Source organism: Phalacrocorax carbo, chromosome Z, assembly GCF_963921805.1.
Source record: "Phalacrocorax carbo chromosome Z, bPhaCar2.1, whole genome shotgun sequence".
NCBI classification, from domain to species: Eukaryota; Metazoa; Chordata; class Aves; order Suliformes; family Phalacrocoracidae; genus Phalacrocorax; species Phalacrocorax carbo.
This window is the reverse complement of record NC_087548.1, coordinates 4,123,570-4,142,777: the sequence shown is the minus strand read 5'-3', so window position 1 is coordinate 4,142,777 and position 19,208 is coordinate 4,123,570. Positions and strand designations below refer to the sequence as shown.

General features: G+C 48.0%; 1 protein-coding gene across 1 annotated transcript in view; it reads right to left on the bottom strand.

Moving 5' to 3' along the window:
- ZBTB7C (zinc finger and BTB domain containing 7C) overlaps positions 1–18,992 on the bottom strand; it is a 46,290-nt gene extending 27,298 nt beyond the window's left edge. Inside the window, exon 1 of the mRNA XM_064438643.1 lies at positions 18,908–18,992. Coding sequence (XP_064294713.1) covers positions 18,908–18,960 — 53 coding nt within the window. The 5' untranslated portion in view covers positions 18,961–18,992. The remainder of the gene's footprint in view (positions 1–18,907) is intronic.
- Between the last annotated feature and the right edge of the window lie 216 nt (positions 18,993–19,208).

The following is a 19,208-nucleotide window of genomic DNA, read 5'->3' as shown; positions in this document are numbered from 1 at the left end:
ATAATTAAAATAAAACAACAAAAATGCAATGAAAAGGGAAACAATGAAAGGCATGCAACCCGGGCGGGGCGGGGGAAGGGAATGAACCACCAAAACAAACCACACATGATGCAGCCGCTCACTGCCCGCCAACCCAACACCACCAGTCCCCGAGCCGCAACTGCCCTCCCCCCCCACCGCCCCCATTAATATACTGGTCATGGTGTCACATGGTATGGAATGAACATCGCATTGGCTAGTCGGGATCAGCTGCCCCAGCCAGCGCCCCGCCCCTCCCAACCTCCTGCCCACGTGGCAGAGCATGGGAAGCTGGAAAGGTCCGTGACTGCTACAGGCACTACAGTGAAGAGAATTAACCCCTTCTCAGCCAAAACCAGCACAGCATGGGAGGGTGGAATCCTACTTCTGTCCAGAGAGAGGGTAGAGAGCCCACTCCCTGCTGAAAGCCATGGGTGGACATATTGCACTTGGCCAGCCAGAAGATTAAGGCAGGTCACCTAATTTAACATTTCCCAATGGAAGGGAGGAAAAAGCAATTCAGAGGGTGGAAAGAGCCCAGGTAAAAATGCCAGCTGGAGAAAACAGGGTGGGTAGGAGAGGCTCCTAGCAGAGAAGAGCTGGGAGGAAGGCTTCCAGGGGCAGAGCAGGCTGCTGGCTGCATGAGCCACCGAGTGCTTCAAACACAGGGCACAGATTAAGTGGAATCATGGGGCAGGGTGGGAGGAGATGAAGGAAGCAGGCAGGAGAGAAGATTACAGGAGTGCAAGGAAAAACAAAGAGGAGGAGAGAGGAGAAGGAAAAAGTATGCAGGGCCTTGAAGGTCAAAAGAGTCAACTTCAAAAGGATTTCTTAAAAGACATAAAGCCAATGCCTTCATGGTCAATTATTTAGTTTTCACACAATTCTAAGTAATATGGGATGGGGGTGTTCCCTCCCAACGCTCAGTTTAGCACAAAGGGACAATGAGAGAAGTCTGGGACTCTTTGTTTTCCTAATGGACCTGGACGGGGCTGGAGTTGGCACTACCCCCTTGCAAAGGCTGCAGAGCAAAGGAGATGAGGCTTTTCTGGTTCATGGGAGCAGGAGGGTGGGAGTGAGCAGCACTTCTCCTTTGTGGAACAGAAAAATGTTAAAAAATTACTTGCTTGTCCTGAAACAAATGTTTTCCCTAAATTCTGGGCATCTGTTTAATTAAAAACACAGGAAATGTTGAGGAATACAAATTACATTGCCTGTGAAAGTCAAGACTTTTGCTTTGAAGATGCTGAAATGAAATGCTTCCATTCTTCACAATTCCTCTATTAATCTGACAAAACTGACCCACACGCATAGTAGGTTTTTTGTCACCAAAAACTTCACTTTGTACTAAAACATATTTGACTGAATTATCTCTCCCAACTGTACTTAAGGAAGCTAAAGCTAAGTACAAAGCTGAAAGAGCCAGCTCCTGTATCCTGGGGCGTTCGACCCATCAACACAGTTAAAATCACTGACAAGCTATGGCAAGCTAATGTCAGTAAAATGGTACCCAACAGGAGGTTTGAAGCCAGCATGGTGAGCTCTACAGTAAATTCCAGTCCATTAAATACCAGGCTTAAGTAAAATAGTACAGCAGGTCATGTTTTAAAGCAGACAGAATAGGTTAGGGAATCACTGAGGACCCATGAGGATGCTCTTGGAGGAGAACAGAAACTCTGCCGTACTCTTTTTCAGCTCCCTGCCCTAAACACCATCATTTTATTCCTCACTGTAGATGTTTCCTTCCACTCAACATAATTGTTTTTCCACATGCCTCTCCGGCAGCAGGTGGCAGCAGGGACTTGTGCCACCAAGACAAAGCCACAGTAATGTTACATCAAGCATCTGCAGGGCTACCACGGTGCCCACCCGAGGTGATGACCAGCCACATCGGAAGGAAACCAGAAACAAAGTGACTTGCTGAAGGCCATGTAACAGTTCAGTAGCAGAGCAAAGAGCAGAAACCATGTCCTCCGGTTTCTGCCCACCCAGATCCCAAGTGGTTAGTACTTTTCTCTGTTCAGCTTTGACCTTACGAGTTCCCTTAACCTTCTCCTGGCAGCTTCCTAATGGGCAAATAAACCTCTAGAGAGTATCTTAAATTCTTTTTTATCACAGACTGTATCAGTGTGATAATAAGATCAGCCTTCAGACTCCCCATCAAGTCATAGAAGGTGTGGTCATCAGTCATGCTTTTCCCAGCCTTAATTGCCAGACGGACACTTTAAATGGAAAGTCCATCTAATGAGCCCAATCATTAAAACATCCCTGGTTCCCATTTGAGATGGAAAAATATATTACTCTAACAAGGGGGGGTTGCATCTTTGCCCCCCTATTCAATCATGTGGCACAGGGAAAAGTGAGGCTTCTCTGCAAGTTTGCCTTGGATGTGTTTCACTTAAATACAGCTCCCTACTTCAGGTGAGAAAAAGTAATAAAAACCTTTACAGAAGGAGAGCTGGGTGGTTGGAGAAGATGGCGGTGACCTTGAGGTGGGCAAAGGGGTCACCATGGATGGGGGGGGTCACCATGGATGGGGAGGTCACCAATGACACCACAGATGCTCCTGAGGGCTGGTGGAGCCTGTCAGGTGGAGATGGTGGAAGAGCCATCACCACGGTAGCCATGCCAGGGTGGAGACTATGTGACATCTGGTGTGCTTATGAAAAAGGCCATACGGGATGCATGAAGTGAGCTCTTCAATGGGACATCTCTTTCCTAAACATTTTGCAAGAAAATGCTTTATTTGGGGTAAGAATTGGTTATACTGGCCACCATCAGGAGCCTGCACCACGTGGGAAAAGCAGTTGAGTAGTTACTATGATCCTTGTCTCACAGAGAGGTGGGACAGCACACAAATTCAAAAGCTCTTGCATGGAGCAAGTCCAACCAAAGTCCCTAAAACAGGACTGAGGCTAGAAGTCCTCTGCAAAGGGGTAACTCTGTCCTGCCCTGTCCAGTACCAACAGAAATACCTGACTTTCCCACCTCTCCATCTCCTACCGCTACTCATCACAGAAAGCTCCACCTAAGTAAGCTCTGTCTAGGAGTTGAGCCTAGGTAAGATCAGCCCAAGTCCCCAGTGGGGTGGTCTCCAACTGTGATGGATGTCTTTGGTTACATGCCAATGTGCCCATCACTCCTGTAGGGAGGAGATCATAGAACCATAGAATCATTAGGGTTTGAAAAGACCTCTAAGATCATCAAGTCCAACCGTCAACCCAACACCACCATGTCCCAAAGTGCCATGTCATAGGCACTTTGATGCCCCAATTGACCTGCTCCCACCACAAAGCATCAGCAGTGAGAGCCCCTCTGCAGGGAATCCCAGTGGGAAGCCCAGACAAGCCTGAGTTATGAGCTCCACATCCAACAGCAGCTTTGCCAGGTGCTTGGAGTGCTGGCTCAGAGCTATCCCTAATAAAAACAATGAAGCACAGAAGGGTGCGTTACTTTTGGGTAATAATACATCTGAAAACTGCATGGTGAGGCAAAGACAATGCCGCGCCCTAAGCCACCCGAAGGGTGTGGGCATTATACAATGATTTACCCACACCCAGAGCCTCTGATGACAATTAACATCTTGCCCCGCGTAAGAATCAGTAAATACTGCATCTCAAACCAGGAAATGTCGACATTTTCCGTGCGCATGAAAAAAACCCCAAAGATATGTCTTAACATGAATGTCAGTCTGGGCAGATCTGCACCATTGCAGTGCACGGTGATTATTTTCTGCTGTTCTTCTGGAAGAAGCCAGTGTAAAGGCAGTTATATTTTGAGTTATATTAAGCATTAATTTCTTAGTTTTCATAATTTCCCTCTTAAAAAAACCCCAAAACAAACAGAGATGATGGAAAAATCTAAATGTATAATTACATTTTTATAACTACAAAGTCATGCAAGATGCTTTATAGATAATAAAATGACAAGATCTCATTATGCCCAAGTTTATTTTCATAGCTGTAAATCTACTTCTGGTAAAGTTTATGTGAAAAGATTTTACTATTGAGTAATAATGGAAACAAAATAGCAGTTATTAAAGGGAAATGGGAGCAAGAACTCATCTGATGTTGCAGAACAACAGAGGAAATCAGTTTGTTATTAGGAGATAGTAGAAATAACTCTTTTTTTGCTGGTCTGAGATATCAGCAGCGAGACCAGTTGGTTATTAAGAGAACCCACTTTTTTTCCCCCTAAACCACAGTTGCCATCATACTCATGAAAACAGCAATTAAAGATGCAGTTCTGGGGCTGCACCTCCAGCTGCCAGCAGCATCTTAGAGGAAAAGCAAAAAAGCACCAAAATGAGAGTGTCTCTGGACCTATTCCTAATCATTTCTGAGGTCAGGAAATTCAAGTTGCTTTTCCAACATAAATTCACCTGTTCATTAAAAAAAAAACCCAGCAGATGAAGATTATGATAAATCTACCTTCTGGGTGATCCCAGGAAAAAGGCAGAGCTGATGCTCCCGGCTTTGTGTCTGCATGAAGGATGTAGCGTTGCCATGTACCTGCCTAAAAGAGGGAGGCTGAAAGCCTTCCCCAGAGACAGGCGGTGCTCCTGAGGAGGAATGCTTGCTGCAATATTAACGAGGGAGGAGATGGGACCGCCAGGGAGAAATGAAATATATCTTCCTGGCTGACACAGCAGGGACAGTTTGGATAGCTCAAGAACAAGGGGGTTATGCTGGACTTCGCTATTTGCCTTCAGGGCAGTCAGTTGGGGCAGATCAGATGTTTGTATGGATAAGAAAGTCCTGCTTGAATTTCTGAATCCTGATTGTAAGCAGGAGAAGGGATGGATTTTAATTCTCCAGATGTATATCCAAGTAACAAGAGCAAAGCATAGCCCTACCAGTATATGTACAGGCAAGGGAATAAAAATATCCACTGCTGTTGTTTGCTGATGATAGCTCAGAGCATCTTCAAATGAGATGAAGTTTCTACTGTGCAAGGTGCAGGATTTATTATTATTATTATCTTTTACTAATTGCAGTGACCATTTATACTGCACCAGTGTCTTATAGCTACAAGGGGGACGCTCATCCCCTTACAAGCACTGTATAAGCAAGATCAAAAAAGGAGCAATCCAAATGCTTGTGCTCCAAATAAACAGTTGGCGAAAAAAGAGATTACCTCATTTGCACAGATGAGGAACAGAGATACTCAGTGATGTGCTGAAGGCCATGGAGGAAGCCCATGATAGAGCCAAAATTTGGAGTTAGCTTTTCCAAATCCCAACTCACCACCTTATCTTGATGATCAGCTGGCTCCCGTCTAAGGTTCAAGTTTATCCTTAGACTAGAGCCAGCCTAAAGCTCGGAGAGGCTCCAGATCGGGGCCATCATGAGAGCTTCCCATGCCAGGTGGTTGCCATGTGCTGAACCTCGTGCCCCCATCTCATGGTTGGTGGCACCAGCCTGGCAGCTGGCTGGCTCAGCCCATTGCTGGCAGTGTTTTGGCAGCCAGCAAAGCCAGAGGATTTTAGTTTGCACTGGGACAGTGTAAATCACCCAAAGGAGCTGGGATGGCAGGGTTTGGGCTGGTGGTACCGCTGGGAGCTCAGCATTCTCACAGCTCACCTGGGATTTTCACTGAACAAAAGCAAAATTATTTGGGCACGAAGGAAAAGTGGGTTTCCAGGGAGGGCTGGAAGAGAACTTCCAAGGGGAAAACGGGAGTAGTCAGAGAAGCTGGGAATGACAGCTCGTTGCATCCAACATGCAGCCTGGCAGGGCATTTGGGGAAGGAGGGGGCAGGGAGGCTTTGCAGGCAACCAGCAATGCTCAAAATAAGGTACCATCAGCAGCAAAGTGGGGTTTTTCAAAACAAGCAGTTTTGGGGAAGAAACAAGAATGGCGCATGAACTAAAAATAAGCAGCAGCAAGTGAAAAAAGGATTAAAGGAGCCTGAAAGAAATAGCAAACAGCAAATTGCAGCAAAATGTTCAGCAAACAATAAAAGGCTTCTCACCATCTCCCTGCAAAAGGCAGGTGGCACTGGGAGAAAGCAACCCACGACAAATGATAGCTGCAAAAGGGGAGGTGGAGGGGGGAGAAAATTCAGACCTGGCAGATGTGTTAAGTGGTTATTTTCCCTCTGTCTTTGCAGAAGACAAAGGGGAGGTAAAGCTCCCCAAGACAGGGACTGTATTTCACTCAGTGGTCGAGAAGGCTTTCGAGTGTCTGCAGAGAGCAGCAAAAAAATGGTCCTAAAAAGATTAGCGCTCTTAAGGTAGGGCAAAATACTATATCCAGATGTTGTGGTTTAGCTGGCAGCTCAGCCCCACACAGTCGCTCGCTCACTCCCCCACCGGTAGACAGAGGAGAGAATCAGAAGGGTAATGCTCGTGGGTTGGGATAAGAGCAGTTTAATAATTAAAATTAAAAGAAACAACAATAGAAATGCAATGTAAAGGAGAACAACGAGAGGCGCAAAGCCCCGGGGAAGGGGGAACGAACCGCCGGAACAAACCACATGCGCCGCAGCCGCTCACCGCCCGCCGACCCGACGCCGCACCGCTTCCGAGCCGCAACCTGCCCCCCCCTCAATATACTGGTCATGGAGTCACATGGTATGGAATGAATATCCCATTGGCCAGTCGGGGTCAGCTGCCCCCACCATGGCCCTGCCCCTCCCAGCCCCCCCACCACCATGAGACAGAGCGCTGGAAGCTGGAAACGTAGCCAAACCCCACAGTGAGGAGAATTAACCCCTTCTCAGCCAAAACCAGCACGTTCTCCACCCCTTATTCCATACCATTTACACCATGCCCAGGTCCCATATGATGCAATACAACCGTACCAACCACCACCCCTCCCATCCTTTAACATAATACACAGATGACATTCCCTTAGTTCATGGACCTTCCCTGTAAAATGTCCATTAAAACGTCCATTGAGTTCACCCAGTCCATGACTCTGGTCTCCATCTGTTGTATCAGTCTTTCAGGGAGGGAGAGATGGTGTGTGGCACTGGGTTGCTGCATACCAAGTCAGTCATTGTTCCATCACTGCTGCACTGCTTGCTTCACAGTCTATCTTCCATGGGTTGGGAGGCTCGTACTCTGATATCATTGATACAACACAGAGGTGACACACAATGTTATATAGCAGTTCACATTGTGCCATTCAGTTCATTGACTGTTTTCACCCAAAATCAAATCCCCTTGAGGCACACATCGGATTTCTCCATCCTCCCGCATCACCCACCAAGTGCACCCAGGTCCTCGAGCAAAAGCAATCCCATGAATGGGTTTGCCTTTGCCGGAGGCAGGAAGAACCCAGACTGTTTTGCCCAGCATACTTTTTGTGTGCACTACAGGGACTCTATCCCCTTCCACAGTATGTAGGATTTCTGACTGGGCAGGGCCAGCTCGGTTGGCAGATCCCCTCGTGTTGACTAACCACATAGCTTTTGCTCAATGTGTATCCCAGTGCTTGAATGTTCCACCCCCCCATTGCTCTCAGTGTAGTTTTTAACAGTCCGTTGTACCGTTCAATTTTCCCAGAGGCTGGTGCATGATAGGGGATGTGATACACCCACTCAATGCCATGCTCTTTGGCCCAGGTGTCTATGAGGCTATTTAAGAAATGAGTCCCGTTGTCTGACTCAGTTCTCTCTGGGGTGCCATGTCGCCACAGGACTTGTTTCTCAAGACCCAGGACTGTGTTCCGGGCAGTGGCGTGGGGGACAGAATATGTTTCCAGCCAGCCAGTCGTTGTTTCTACCATTGTAAGCACATGGCGCTTGCCTTGGCGGGTCTGTGGGAGTGTGATATAGTCAATTTGCCAGGCCTCCCCATATTTATATTTCAGCCATCGTCCCCCATACCACAGAGGCTTTACCCACTTCGCTTGCTTGATTGCAGTGCATGTTTCACATTCGTGGATAACCTGTGCAATAATATCCATAGTCAAGTCCACCCCTCGATCACGAGCCCACCTGTATGTTGCATCTCTCCCTTGATGGCCTGAGGTGTCATGGGCCCACCGAGCTAGAAATAGTTCACCCTTATGTTGCCAGTCCCGATCCACCTCAGCCACTTCAGTCTTGGCAGCCTGATCTACCTGCTGGTTGTTTCGATGTTTTTCAGTGGCCCGACTCTTGGGGATGTGAGCATCCACATGACATACCTTTACAACCAGGTTCTCTACCCGGGCAGCAATATCTTGCCACAATGTGACAGCCCAGATGGGTTTGCCTCTGCGCTGCCAGTTGCTTTGCTTCCACTGCTGCAGCCAGCCCCACAGGGCATTTGCCACCATCCAGGAGTCAGTATAGAGATAGAGCACCGGCCACTTTTCCCATTCAGCAATGTCTAAGGCCAGCTGGATGGCCTTTACCTCTGCAAACTGGCTCGATTCACCTTCTCCAGTTTCTGCTACTTGTCGTGTAGGACTCCATATAGCAGCCTTCCATCTCCGGTGCTTTCCCACAAGGCGACAGGACCCATTGGTGAACAGGGCATATTGCTTTTCATCTTCTGACAGTTTCTTATACAGCGGGGCTTCTTCAGCACGTGTCACCTCCTCCTCTGGTGATAATCCAAAATCTTTGCCTTCTGGCCAGTCCATAATCACTTCCAAGATTCCTGGGCGACTGGGGTTTCCTACTTGAGCCCGCTGGGTGATCAGTGCAACCCATTTACTCCACGTAACATCAGTTGCATGGTGTGTAGAGGGGATATTTCCTTTGAACAGCCAGCCCAGCACTGGCAGTCGGGGTGCCAGGAGCAACTGTGCCTCAGTACCTACCACTTCTGAAGCAGCTCGGACCCCTTCATATGCTGCCAATAGCTCTTTTTCAGTTGGAGTATAGCGGGCTTCAGACCCTCTATATCCCCAACTCCAAAACCCTAGGGGTCAACCCCGGGTCTCCCCATGTGCTTTCTGCCAGAGGCTCCAGGTAGGGAGGCCCACCATGGCCCTGCCCCCCCCCCCGCCAAGTGGCAGAGCGCAGGAAGCTGGAAAGGTAGCCGACCCCCACAGTGAGGAGAATTAATGCATATAAGAAATGCAGGTTTATGAAGGTCTTCAGGACCATCTGAATCTCATTTCAAATTTGGGATTCGGTCTGAAATCTCCCCAGCAATGTTCACTTCCTCCTCCCCTCCCAATTCATGCTAGGCAAAGCCTAGCTACAGTAACGATTTTAACCATCAATGTTGTTAATACTCTCAAGAGTGATGGAAAGAATTATCAGCCCATAGTATTTCCAAGCTTCCCTGTTTTTCTTTACGTCTTCTTTGCCCAGCTTTTAATGCTTCCCATTTCAATGGCAATTAATACCAGCCTTTCTGAAGATCACAGAATCACAGGTTGGAAGGGACCTCAGGGATCATGTAGTCCAACTTTTCTAGGAAGAGCACAGTCTAGACAAGATGGCCCAGCACCCTGGCCAGACGACTCTTAAAAGCGTCCAATGTGGCCGAGTCAACCACTTCCCTGGGGAGATTATTCCAATGGTTGACTGTCCTCACTGTGAAAAATTTCCCTCTGGTGTCCAATTGGGATCTCCCCAAGAGCAACTTGTGTCCGTTCCCCCTTGTCCTCTCCATGGGACTCCTTGTAAAAAGGGAGTCTCCATCTTCTTTGTAGCTACTCCTTAAGTACTGGTACATTGTAATGAGATCCCCTCTGAGCCTCCTTTTCTCAAGGCTGAACAAACCCAGCTCTCCCAGCCTATCCTCATATGGCAGCTTCCCAGTCCTTTGATCATCTTGGTGGCCCTTCTCTGGACCCCTTTCAGCCTGGCCACATCCTTTTTGTATAGTGGGGACCAGAACTGTACACAATACTCCAGGCGTGGCCTGACAAGCGCTGAGTAGAGTGGGATGATGACTTCTTTCTCTCTGCTGGCGATGTCTTTTTTGATGCAACCCAGCATCCTGTTGGCCTTCTTGGCCACAGCAGCACACTGTTCACTCATGTTGAGCTTCCTGCCCACCAGGACCCCCAGGTCCCTTTCCACAGAGCTGCTCTACAGCCAGGTGGATCCCAGTCTGTGCTGCTCCCAGATTATGTTTTCCCAGGTGCATGATCTTACACTTGTCCTTGTTGAACTTCATAAGGTTCTTGCTGGCCCACTCTTCCAGCCTATCCAGATCTCCCTGCAGAGAAGCTCTCCCTTCTGGAGTGTCTACTTCCCCACTCAACTTGGTGTCACCTGCAAACTTCATCAGGCTACACTTGATGCCGTTATCCAGATCACTTATAAAGATATTGAATAATATTGGGCCCAATATCGATCCCTGGGGGACTCCACTAGTGACAGGTTGCCACTTGGAAAAGAAGCCATTTACCACCACTCTTTGGGTGCAGCCTGTCAGCCAATTCCCCACCCACTGCACAGACCACTTGTCTAGGCCATAACGCATTAATTTCTCCAGGAGGAGGCCATGGGGGACTGTGTCAAAGGCCTTGGAGAAGTCCAGGTAGACAATGTCCACTGCTTGCCCCATGTCAGCCAGGCAAGTCACTTTGTCATAGAAGGCCACCAGGTTTGTCAAGCATGATCTGCCCTTAGTGAAGCCATGTTGGCTTTTCCCAATCACGTGCTTCATTTGACTTGTGATGGCCCCCAGGAGGATTCATTCCATAACTCTCCCAGGGATTGAAGTAAGGCTGATGGGCCTGTAGTTACCCGGAGCCTCCCTTGAGCCTTTCTTGTAGATAGGGGTAACATTTGCCTTCCTCCAGTCCTCTGGGACATCCCCCGTTCTCCACGACTTCTCGGAGATTATGGAGAGTGGCCTTGCAATGACATCAGCCAGCTCTCTCAACACCCTCAGGTAGATGGCATCAGGGCCCATTGATTTGTGGGGGTCAAGCTCCTGTAGTAGTTCATGTACTAACTCTTCCTTCACTGATGGTGGGTTGGTGTTTGAATCAACCGGCAATTTCGTTCCCAAAGCCTGGGACCTGGAAGTGTTGGTAAAGACAGAGGTGAAGAAAGATGAATCCTACAGGCTTTCAACCAAGTCTTTGCAGCCAAATCAGCACAGATGTGCTAGAGAGTGATGCAGATGGTCTCTCCTTCCCCTGAATCTCAAGACTCTGCTTCTGCTCGATGCTGCCGTGTTTTGCAGGCTGGGGATGTCAGGAGCACGTCCCTCCCCATATGGCAAGTGAGAAGTCATCCCAGGACGATTAAAGCAGAGAGAGACCTGGGTTGCCTCCTGCATTTTTCAGCCCTTCTCCATCAATTTGTGCAAGCCTGGTGCTGTTAAGTAACTACATAAGAGATGAAAAATGTCAGGGAAAATCAATAACACATAAATGCCAAAGTGTGTTGCCAAGGCCACCTCCAGGATGGATCTGTATCCAGGCATGCTCCCCTCCAGACGGCTGCCTGCTCCTGTCCTGGAGAGATGTCACTGGGAGTGAAATGGAGCTGCTGGGCAAGATAATGTTTCAGAGCAATGCATCGGAGAACCTTGCAGGTGAGAGCCAGCAGCCTGACAAAAAGGGGTCTCAGACCCAGTGTGAAATGCTACAGATGAATTCTTGGGATTCAGGGAGGCAGCATCTTGTGCCCAGAGGCTGCAGAGACCCCAAGGGAACTACGCTGCACCCCACCAGCTCCATCCTCACATCTTTATTTCAACAGCAGCTTGGCCACATCTGCCTCTATTTTTCTCAACAAACCCCTAAGGGGTCGATGGCTCTGTAGCAGTAAGAGATAACATATTGGTCACTTAATACATGATAAGAATGTAAAATAAAAGGTATGCAGTGTGGCTGGATGCAGCCACGACCGTGATGTGAGCTACACAGTCTCGTAGCATGGAGAGCCGGCTGTACCATTAGTGCCAGCAGACTGCTGGAAGGGGTCCTCTCCCCACTTTGTCCTTTCCATGGGTTAGGAGGTGAGGCATCACCCCTGGAGCGGTGATAGTGGAGCTAGAGTCCGCCAGTGATGATAGTGGAGCATCCAGCCCTGAAGCACAAGGACACTAGGAGGTGCCCAGGATACTGGGAGGTGTTGGTGAGGAGCGTGGTCCTTGGGGTGGCTGCTTCCAACCTTGCTGTGATGGACAAGTCATGACACCCCCCCCCGCCTCACTGTCCTTGCCTGGAAAACAGCTGCAACATCCCCAGCAAAGCACTTTGCAAACCACTAACCCCCCTCTTCTCTCCTGTGCCTGCTGCAGAGGGCAGCTGGAAGGGCTCAGGAGACACAGCACACGGCAGAGCACACAGGGATGCTGCAGGGACTCCAAATGAGATACACCAAGATAGTCTAACACCTCTGCAAAACCTGCCATGTCTGCTAGGATCAGAACTGGCCACAGAGGTTGAAGATGCACGAGAAATATTAGTAATAGCTGTGTACCTGTATTTGCGTTATTAGTATTCTCTAGTGGGAGATTATAATGTGACTGGGAAAAGAGGGGGAAAATACTCTCCTTGTTTAGCACAAAAATATAGGTAAAAATTATTAGGCAATAATTGATTCATCCGATACTTTATTAACTGGAGTTTGGGTGTGTAAGTGACAGGCTCTGCAGTGAGCCTTTCATGTGACATGTTATTAAAGGCTCTTTTTCTGGCTCCAAAAGGCAGTGGCTGGCAGATCAAAGGTCAGATATTTCAAGGAGTAAATTGGTTTAATGTGGCTGCAGATAGCCTCACAAAAACCTAACAAATATGCAGTGAATTGTAAGGAGAGAAAATTGTGGACAAGAGAGAATTACTTTGAAACTAGGATAAGAGCAGCACGGGCTCAAATTAATCAGCATACAGGCTCTTTCTCTCTGTCTCAGGGTGTAGTATTCAGAGCAGGAGCCCTGCTGCTGGTGGGATGTGCTGGGGGCGGGGGGAGCACTGGTACCCAATGCCAAAACCTGCCAGGGAAGGATGCTCAGCCCTGAGCCACAGCCAGGATGGTGGTGTGAACCACTGTAGGGGAATAGACAGGGATCGGCGACCGGAAGATTACGGGATGTGATGGAAAGATAGACTCCTCCCTATAGGAGTGGCAGGAACAGGAAGCGCAAGAGCTATATAAGCGTGTGACGCAGCTAAATAAACGGACATTTTGTATCCATCATATTGATGTCTCTGCATCACTGTCCCCAGGGTGGGTAGAGCCCTGTGTCCCGGAGATATGCGGCCCAAGATAAGTTCTCCTGTAGAAGCGTACAGCTACAAACCACCACGGCTTTCCAGGTGCGCTGGGAAGCCACCCATCACCCATAGCAAAGGACATTCATGAGCACCATGGGATTTTGTGGTGCCTGGTGGAGAGATTATCCCTCCATGGCTGAAACCCTCAGGGAGCCCTTGGTGTGAGCAAGTGGGCTCATGCCAGCACTGGGACATGAGCAGAGAGTGATGCTCAGCCCAAACCCCAGCATTCAGTGGTAGAAAATGAACACAGAGGAGTTTTACTGTAAGAACTGATGCTTTTAGCTCATCTTGTTGTTTTTCACTTGATCTCCTGACTTTTTCAGAAGCATACCTCGCTTATTTTTAAACTCCAGGCAGCAATGCCTGGATACTTCAGGGGTTTTGTTTGCATTTCTTGAAATGCATTAACTCAAATGACCTCCAAATGGTTGCAAAGCATGATTTCTTTGCTAAAAAGTCACAGCTTCACTCCTTTTAATTAAAGGTGAGAAAACACCTACTCCAGGGACTTCCCGCACAAAAACAAAGCACGATATTCCCAGTATGGCTGAAAACCAGAGTGGAGGAAACAAAGCTTTAAAACAAAATGCCTGGTCCCCTTTGGAGAAGCAGATAAGGGCACAACCTCTTTGTATTCCCGTTGCAGGTCACTTTCTCCAGCTGAGTCACTGTGCTTCAGCATGATTTATCATGGCGACACCAGATAGCCCTGCAAGGATCAGGCTGCCTGCAATTTAGCAAAGCCAGGCCTTGCCTCCTCACCCACACGGGGGCTTTCTGCGTGCATGAAAATGTTGGGACCCAAAGGCTAAGTTGCGCCATCAGCCATATTGTCCCATAGGCTGGACCACCACGGGTGGATGAGATCCCTCTGCCCACCATGTCCCCATTGGTGGCTTGTCACCGGCTGTGTCCCTCTGCCCAGGATGGAGCTGCACCCAGGGCAGCTTTGCCACCTCCCTGGTGAAGAAACCTCATTAGAAGCCTTGAGGATGGGGCAGAGGGGGACAGCCAGTGCCACCCATGTCCTGCTGCCCATGGGACACTTCAAGGAGAACCCACACTTCAAAGAGAACCACACACTTTATGGACCACCCGCAAGGAGAACCGATGGGGCATGGACCTCCACACCTGCAACCCACGCAGGCCCTGAGTTATTTGTGCGTATATCGCTACACCATAAATCAGGAGCCCTGATGGTGTAATTTGTATCTGGGGAACCTGGAGCAATTACAAAATCAGCCCAAACACTATTTGTTTCACAAGATTTTGCCCTTAGTTAGCACTGTTGTTATGCTTTAATTACACTGTAATTAATTGTAACAAAACTGTTTGTAAAGTGCGTGTGCATGGTGGAAAGGCTGGAATATTGCAACCTGCCTGCTCCTCTGCAGCCATGAGCATAAAATCTCTGATCCTCTTTCAATATAACACTTGGCATTCATTTTTCCACCCTGTATCCACAGCATCGCCAAGTCATCTCAAAAAAAGTCCAAGACCCATGGAAGGTGACTACTGACTTATTTTACATCCAGGAAAATTAAGGTGTAGAGGAGCTAATCTCTAATTCCTCTCTGCATAGGACTAAGAGGGCAGAAGTTGCCAGAAGTGAATCAAGCTTGGGCCTGGATGTAAATCACAACCTTTTTCTCTGCCCTAGGATGCTCAGATGTTCTTATGTTCCCTTGCAGCTCTCAAAGCCACCTACCACCTTGAAGGGGCTGGGACCTGTCCATGGAGAAGAATGTCTCATCCCTAAAGACAGAGGCAGCAAAACCTGCTCACAGCACAAGGACCTGATGATAAAGGAAAGCAAATCTGACCCATTTCTTTTGCAAATTTTCCCCTTTTAGTATTTCCAGCATCTAGCCATGGCATGGAGGTATTAATTCTGGCTGAGGCGAATCTTCAGAGTCCCCTTTCAGCTGGCATTCAGTCTCTCGGTGCAGGCTATAAAAGCAGCCGTAATGCAATCACTGAGCAGCCACTAGGAAACAAGAAGTCGCCAAATGCTTCTGAGGCTGCCTTGAGTTTCATCCTCTGACCAGTTATTCCTGTGCAAGAAAGGCAGCTGCACCAGAAGTCTGCATCCCTGCAAGGTTAGGGAGAAGTTCTGGAAAGGACACAACAGTCAGGAGATGGGGATTAGCCAATGTGATTCTTCTCCTCTCACACACCACCAGCAAGCAACCAGGGCAATGACTTGCCGGCAGGATAGGAGGGGAAATTTCCCATTTTGAAATTGCTCTCCATTGATAATAAAAATGTATTTTTTTTTCCAGATAAATATGTTGCAGAAAAAAATATGCTGGCTTGCTTTTCCTTCCTCTTTGCTGTTTTCTTTTTTCAGCCTCTCTCCTCTCCCCTCCCCTCCCCTCCTCTCATGTCCTCCAGGGAGGACATCAAACCTTCTCACCTCCATTTTGCTGGTGGCAGATGGAGCAATTTGCCCCAAAACACAGGAGTAGCATGACAGAGAACATGATAGATCACCAGCTGATCACCCAGTGATGCACCCAGATCCCATGTATTCCTGGAGGTACCACCAGGCTTTGGATCACTTCCCAGCAGCCCACAGCCACAGCCACATTGGGGAGAAGGGCCCAAGTTTTACATCAAGGCAGCAGTCCCAGCACAGGGGAGCTGTGAAGCCACCTCTCTGGCTGCCTGCCTGGCACCATGGTGCGACACAGCATAAGAAAACCCCATGGCAGAGGTGAGGATGCACCTGCTTTGAGGAGCTCATGAGTTCATGGAAGACAGGAGCTGGCCAGGGATGGGGCAGGCAGTGGTGGGGGTCCAAAGGCAGCAGCAAAACAATTGGGATTATCTCAGTAGCAGTATCTCTGGAAAATCCAGCAGATCTAAGAGACCTCCCAGACACATGCCTAGAGAGCCTGGGGTTTGGCAGAGGATCTGCTCCATCAGTTTCAACTCACCTTGGCAAAAGATGCCCAGATACCATGGTGACAGGCTTGGCAGGGATAAACACCGAACATGGGTGTGGGTTGTTTGCATAGTTAGGAAGCTGGCTGGTCTCCATCGCTCCACCCTGCCTCCTCCCAGCGGTGCCAGGATGCCAATCCAAAGTGGTCTCCTACCTCCTCCTGGGCTGGCTCATCTGCGGGCAACACAGGCACTTCCCAAACTGGTTCCCTGCTAGGCAGGGCAGGGTGGGGGACGGCAATGCCATCGGGCGCATGGCTCCGCTCAGGCTTTCAGTAAGGAGTAAAAAAGCTCTGACTAATATAAAGAGGCCTCCAAATCATTCTTGGCAGAAGCATCCCATCCTTGGAGCCTCTCCCTCTATTCATCGCTAAAGCTCTCAGCCAAAATAAACCGTGCAGCTACCTCGCTGATCCAGCATACAGCATGGTGTAGCTGGGTGTCGGCTGCCCCTTCTGCACCATTATACATGAATATAATACTCATATATATATACACACTTTATACATTATATAAATTTATATACTATATGAACATTTATTTTATCTATATATAATATTTATACATAAATATATAAATTATATGTGGGGCTGCATGGGTGGCCCCATGCTGATGGGACCTGGCATGATGCTGCCTTCCCATCCCCATCCTGCCAGGAGGGCAGGGGCACGGGCAGGGGTAGGGATGAGCCCTCCCATCACTGCCCCGTTTGCTAGGATCACCCACACAACACGTTTTGATGTGGTCTGAGATCCTTCACCTTTTCTAATTAGTTCCAAATTTATAAAACCATTCCACCAGCAACACTTAATGGGGATATGACTAGGACTATGAACTGGGGAGGGAAGACTTCAGTGTTTTGAAACTATTTTAATAGCTTGCTATTTAATTAAGAGCAATAGCTCTGAAATTATGTCAGTTAAATTTGCCACTTATTTATTAATTAGAGGAGGAATTTCAAAGGAGGCTAAGGGAGTTAGGTGCCGGATAGCCCTGGGCTCGCTGGAAAATCCCAGGTTTGTACAGCTAATGCTTGACCGCTTGCTCAGTGCTCAAACATGCCAGGTCTGACTGCTCATTGCTTGGCACCTGAAGTAAACTGCATCAAGGACAAGTGTAAAATGGGTGTTAAATGCTGCCTGCTCCAGAGCACGGGTTTGAAATGTCCTTTTTGCGGTGGTGGAAGTGATGGAAGGCATTGAGAAGACTGGAGAAAGATGGCAAAGCATCTCATCTGCCTTTCCAGGAGTTATTTGCTGGGCTGTCCTGGGGCGTATACACAAGGATACACATTGAGAAGCCCACAAAAGGCTTGCTCTTCATTGTGGGGTGTTGGAGATGTTGAAGGCAGCAAGGGCTGGCCGCGCCCACGGCATCCACTCCCTGTGACAGGGATTCAGATAGACCCAGCTGTCTTTGCTGCTCCCAACCTCCCAGCCCTCCCAGGAGGAGAAACCTCCATCCGATCCCACTTCCACCAAGCAGAAAGGAGGGGAAAATCCCACTCGGTCTCATTCCCCCAAACATTGTACCTTAGTGAACTGGAAGGTAGATGCCACATCCCCTTTTCGAGGGCAGAACAAGCTGCAGGTCCCCGCACAACCGCGCCAAGTGTTTCCATCTACCCGACACACTCTGGAAAGCAACACCAGGATGGCCAAGCACCGGTTACTCCTCTGCTGAGCACACTCCTCCCCTCCTGTTTTCATTCAGCCTAACTTTAAACAAAACCATGGCTGTTGTTTTTATTGGCAGCACAGCTCTGGGAATTACCTATGCAGGATCAGGGGAGCTGGAGAGGGGGTTTGTGCTGCTGAAATAGCATTTAAACTCAGGAAGGAGCTGTTAAAAATATTAAAGCTTAACTGGGTATAACATATTGTCCTGCTGCATCCTGTTTGCTAGTAAAGAAGCAAAAAGTGCCTGAGATAGACTGAGTTTTAAACCCAAACTCCAGGTAGGGGGTCTCCAGATAAAGCACCTCTGGTTTACCCATGTGATCCCTGCTTCTGGCATGGGCAGTGCAGAGCAGGTCGGCTTGAGCTGGGCTTAACCCTGCACCAAGCAGCAGCCTCATCCCAACCACGCTTCCCAGACTGTCTTTAATCGCAATTTCTCTGCCAGCATTAAATCTGCTGAGACGTTTTAACTATTTAAGAGGAGAGAGGTTTTTTTTTTCAAGTTTTCTGCAAAGAACAACTGAAACAAAAATTACTTTAAAACAAATATTAATAAATAAGTATTAAAATAGAATAGAATAGAATAAATATTCTATATTATATATTTCTATATATTCCTATAGAGAGAGAATATATATTCTATTCTATTCTAAATATCATCTAATATTCTATCTATTCTAATAATCATCTACCTCATCAGAGCCTTTCTGCCTACCCAGCAGGAGATGTTAGCAGATGTGTTTTTGCACTATTTCCTATCATAAACAAGCAAGCAACTAACTAGGCCGGACTTACAAAAAAACCCCACAAACTGAGAGGTTGTATCATACAGGTGTTGATACACAGCCAAAATCCCCGGTCTTGGTAAAGATTCAAGATACCAAGCAAGGAAATCGGAAAAAGAATCACAAGTTCAAGTTCAAACAGCAATTAAAAACACATGTAAATGGCGATAGATTAGTACAGAGGATTGCTACAACGTGCTGATGATTTCTAACAAAACACGATTAGCTTCCAAGCATGAAATTCAAGCACCTTCCCCTCCCCTCAATAAACCGCAAAAGCCCTAAAAGTGGGGGGAAATTTTTTTTTTACATATTTTGGAAGCCAAAAAACCAGCATCTGACCCACCTTCCTGCTCCGGGTGCCGACCCTCGTCCTCCCCTCACCTGCCTTGGCTGCATGGGGAATCCGGCAGTGTCACTCCCCAGGTGTCTTCAGCCAAGCAGAGATTGTCATTGATTTGTGTGTGGAGAGTTAAGCCTTTCTAGGCGCAGTTAGTAGAATTCACTCCCATCACTCCCTCTAAACCAAAAGTATTTGGCACAGAGCCCTCCTCATCCACCTGTACTATTAAGGTCTAAACAACATGGGGGACACGGACTGATTTTACCAGGATCTTTTCATGTTTCCTTTTTAAACAAGCACACAA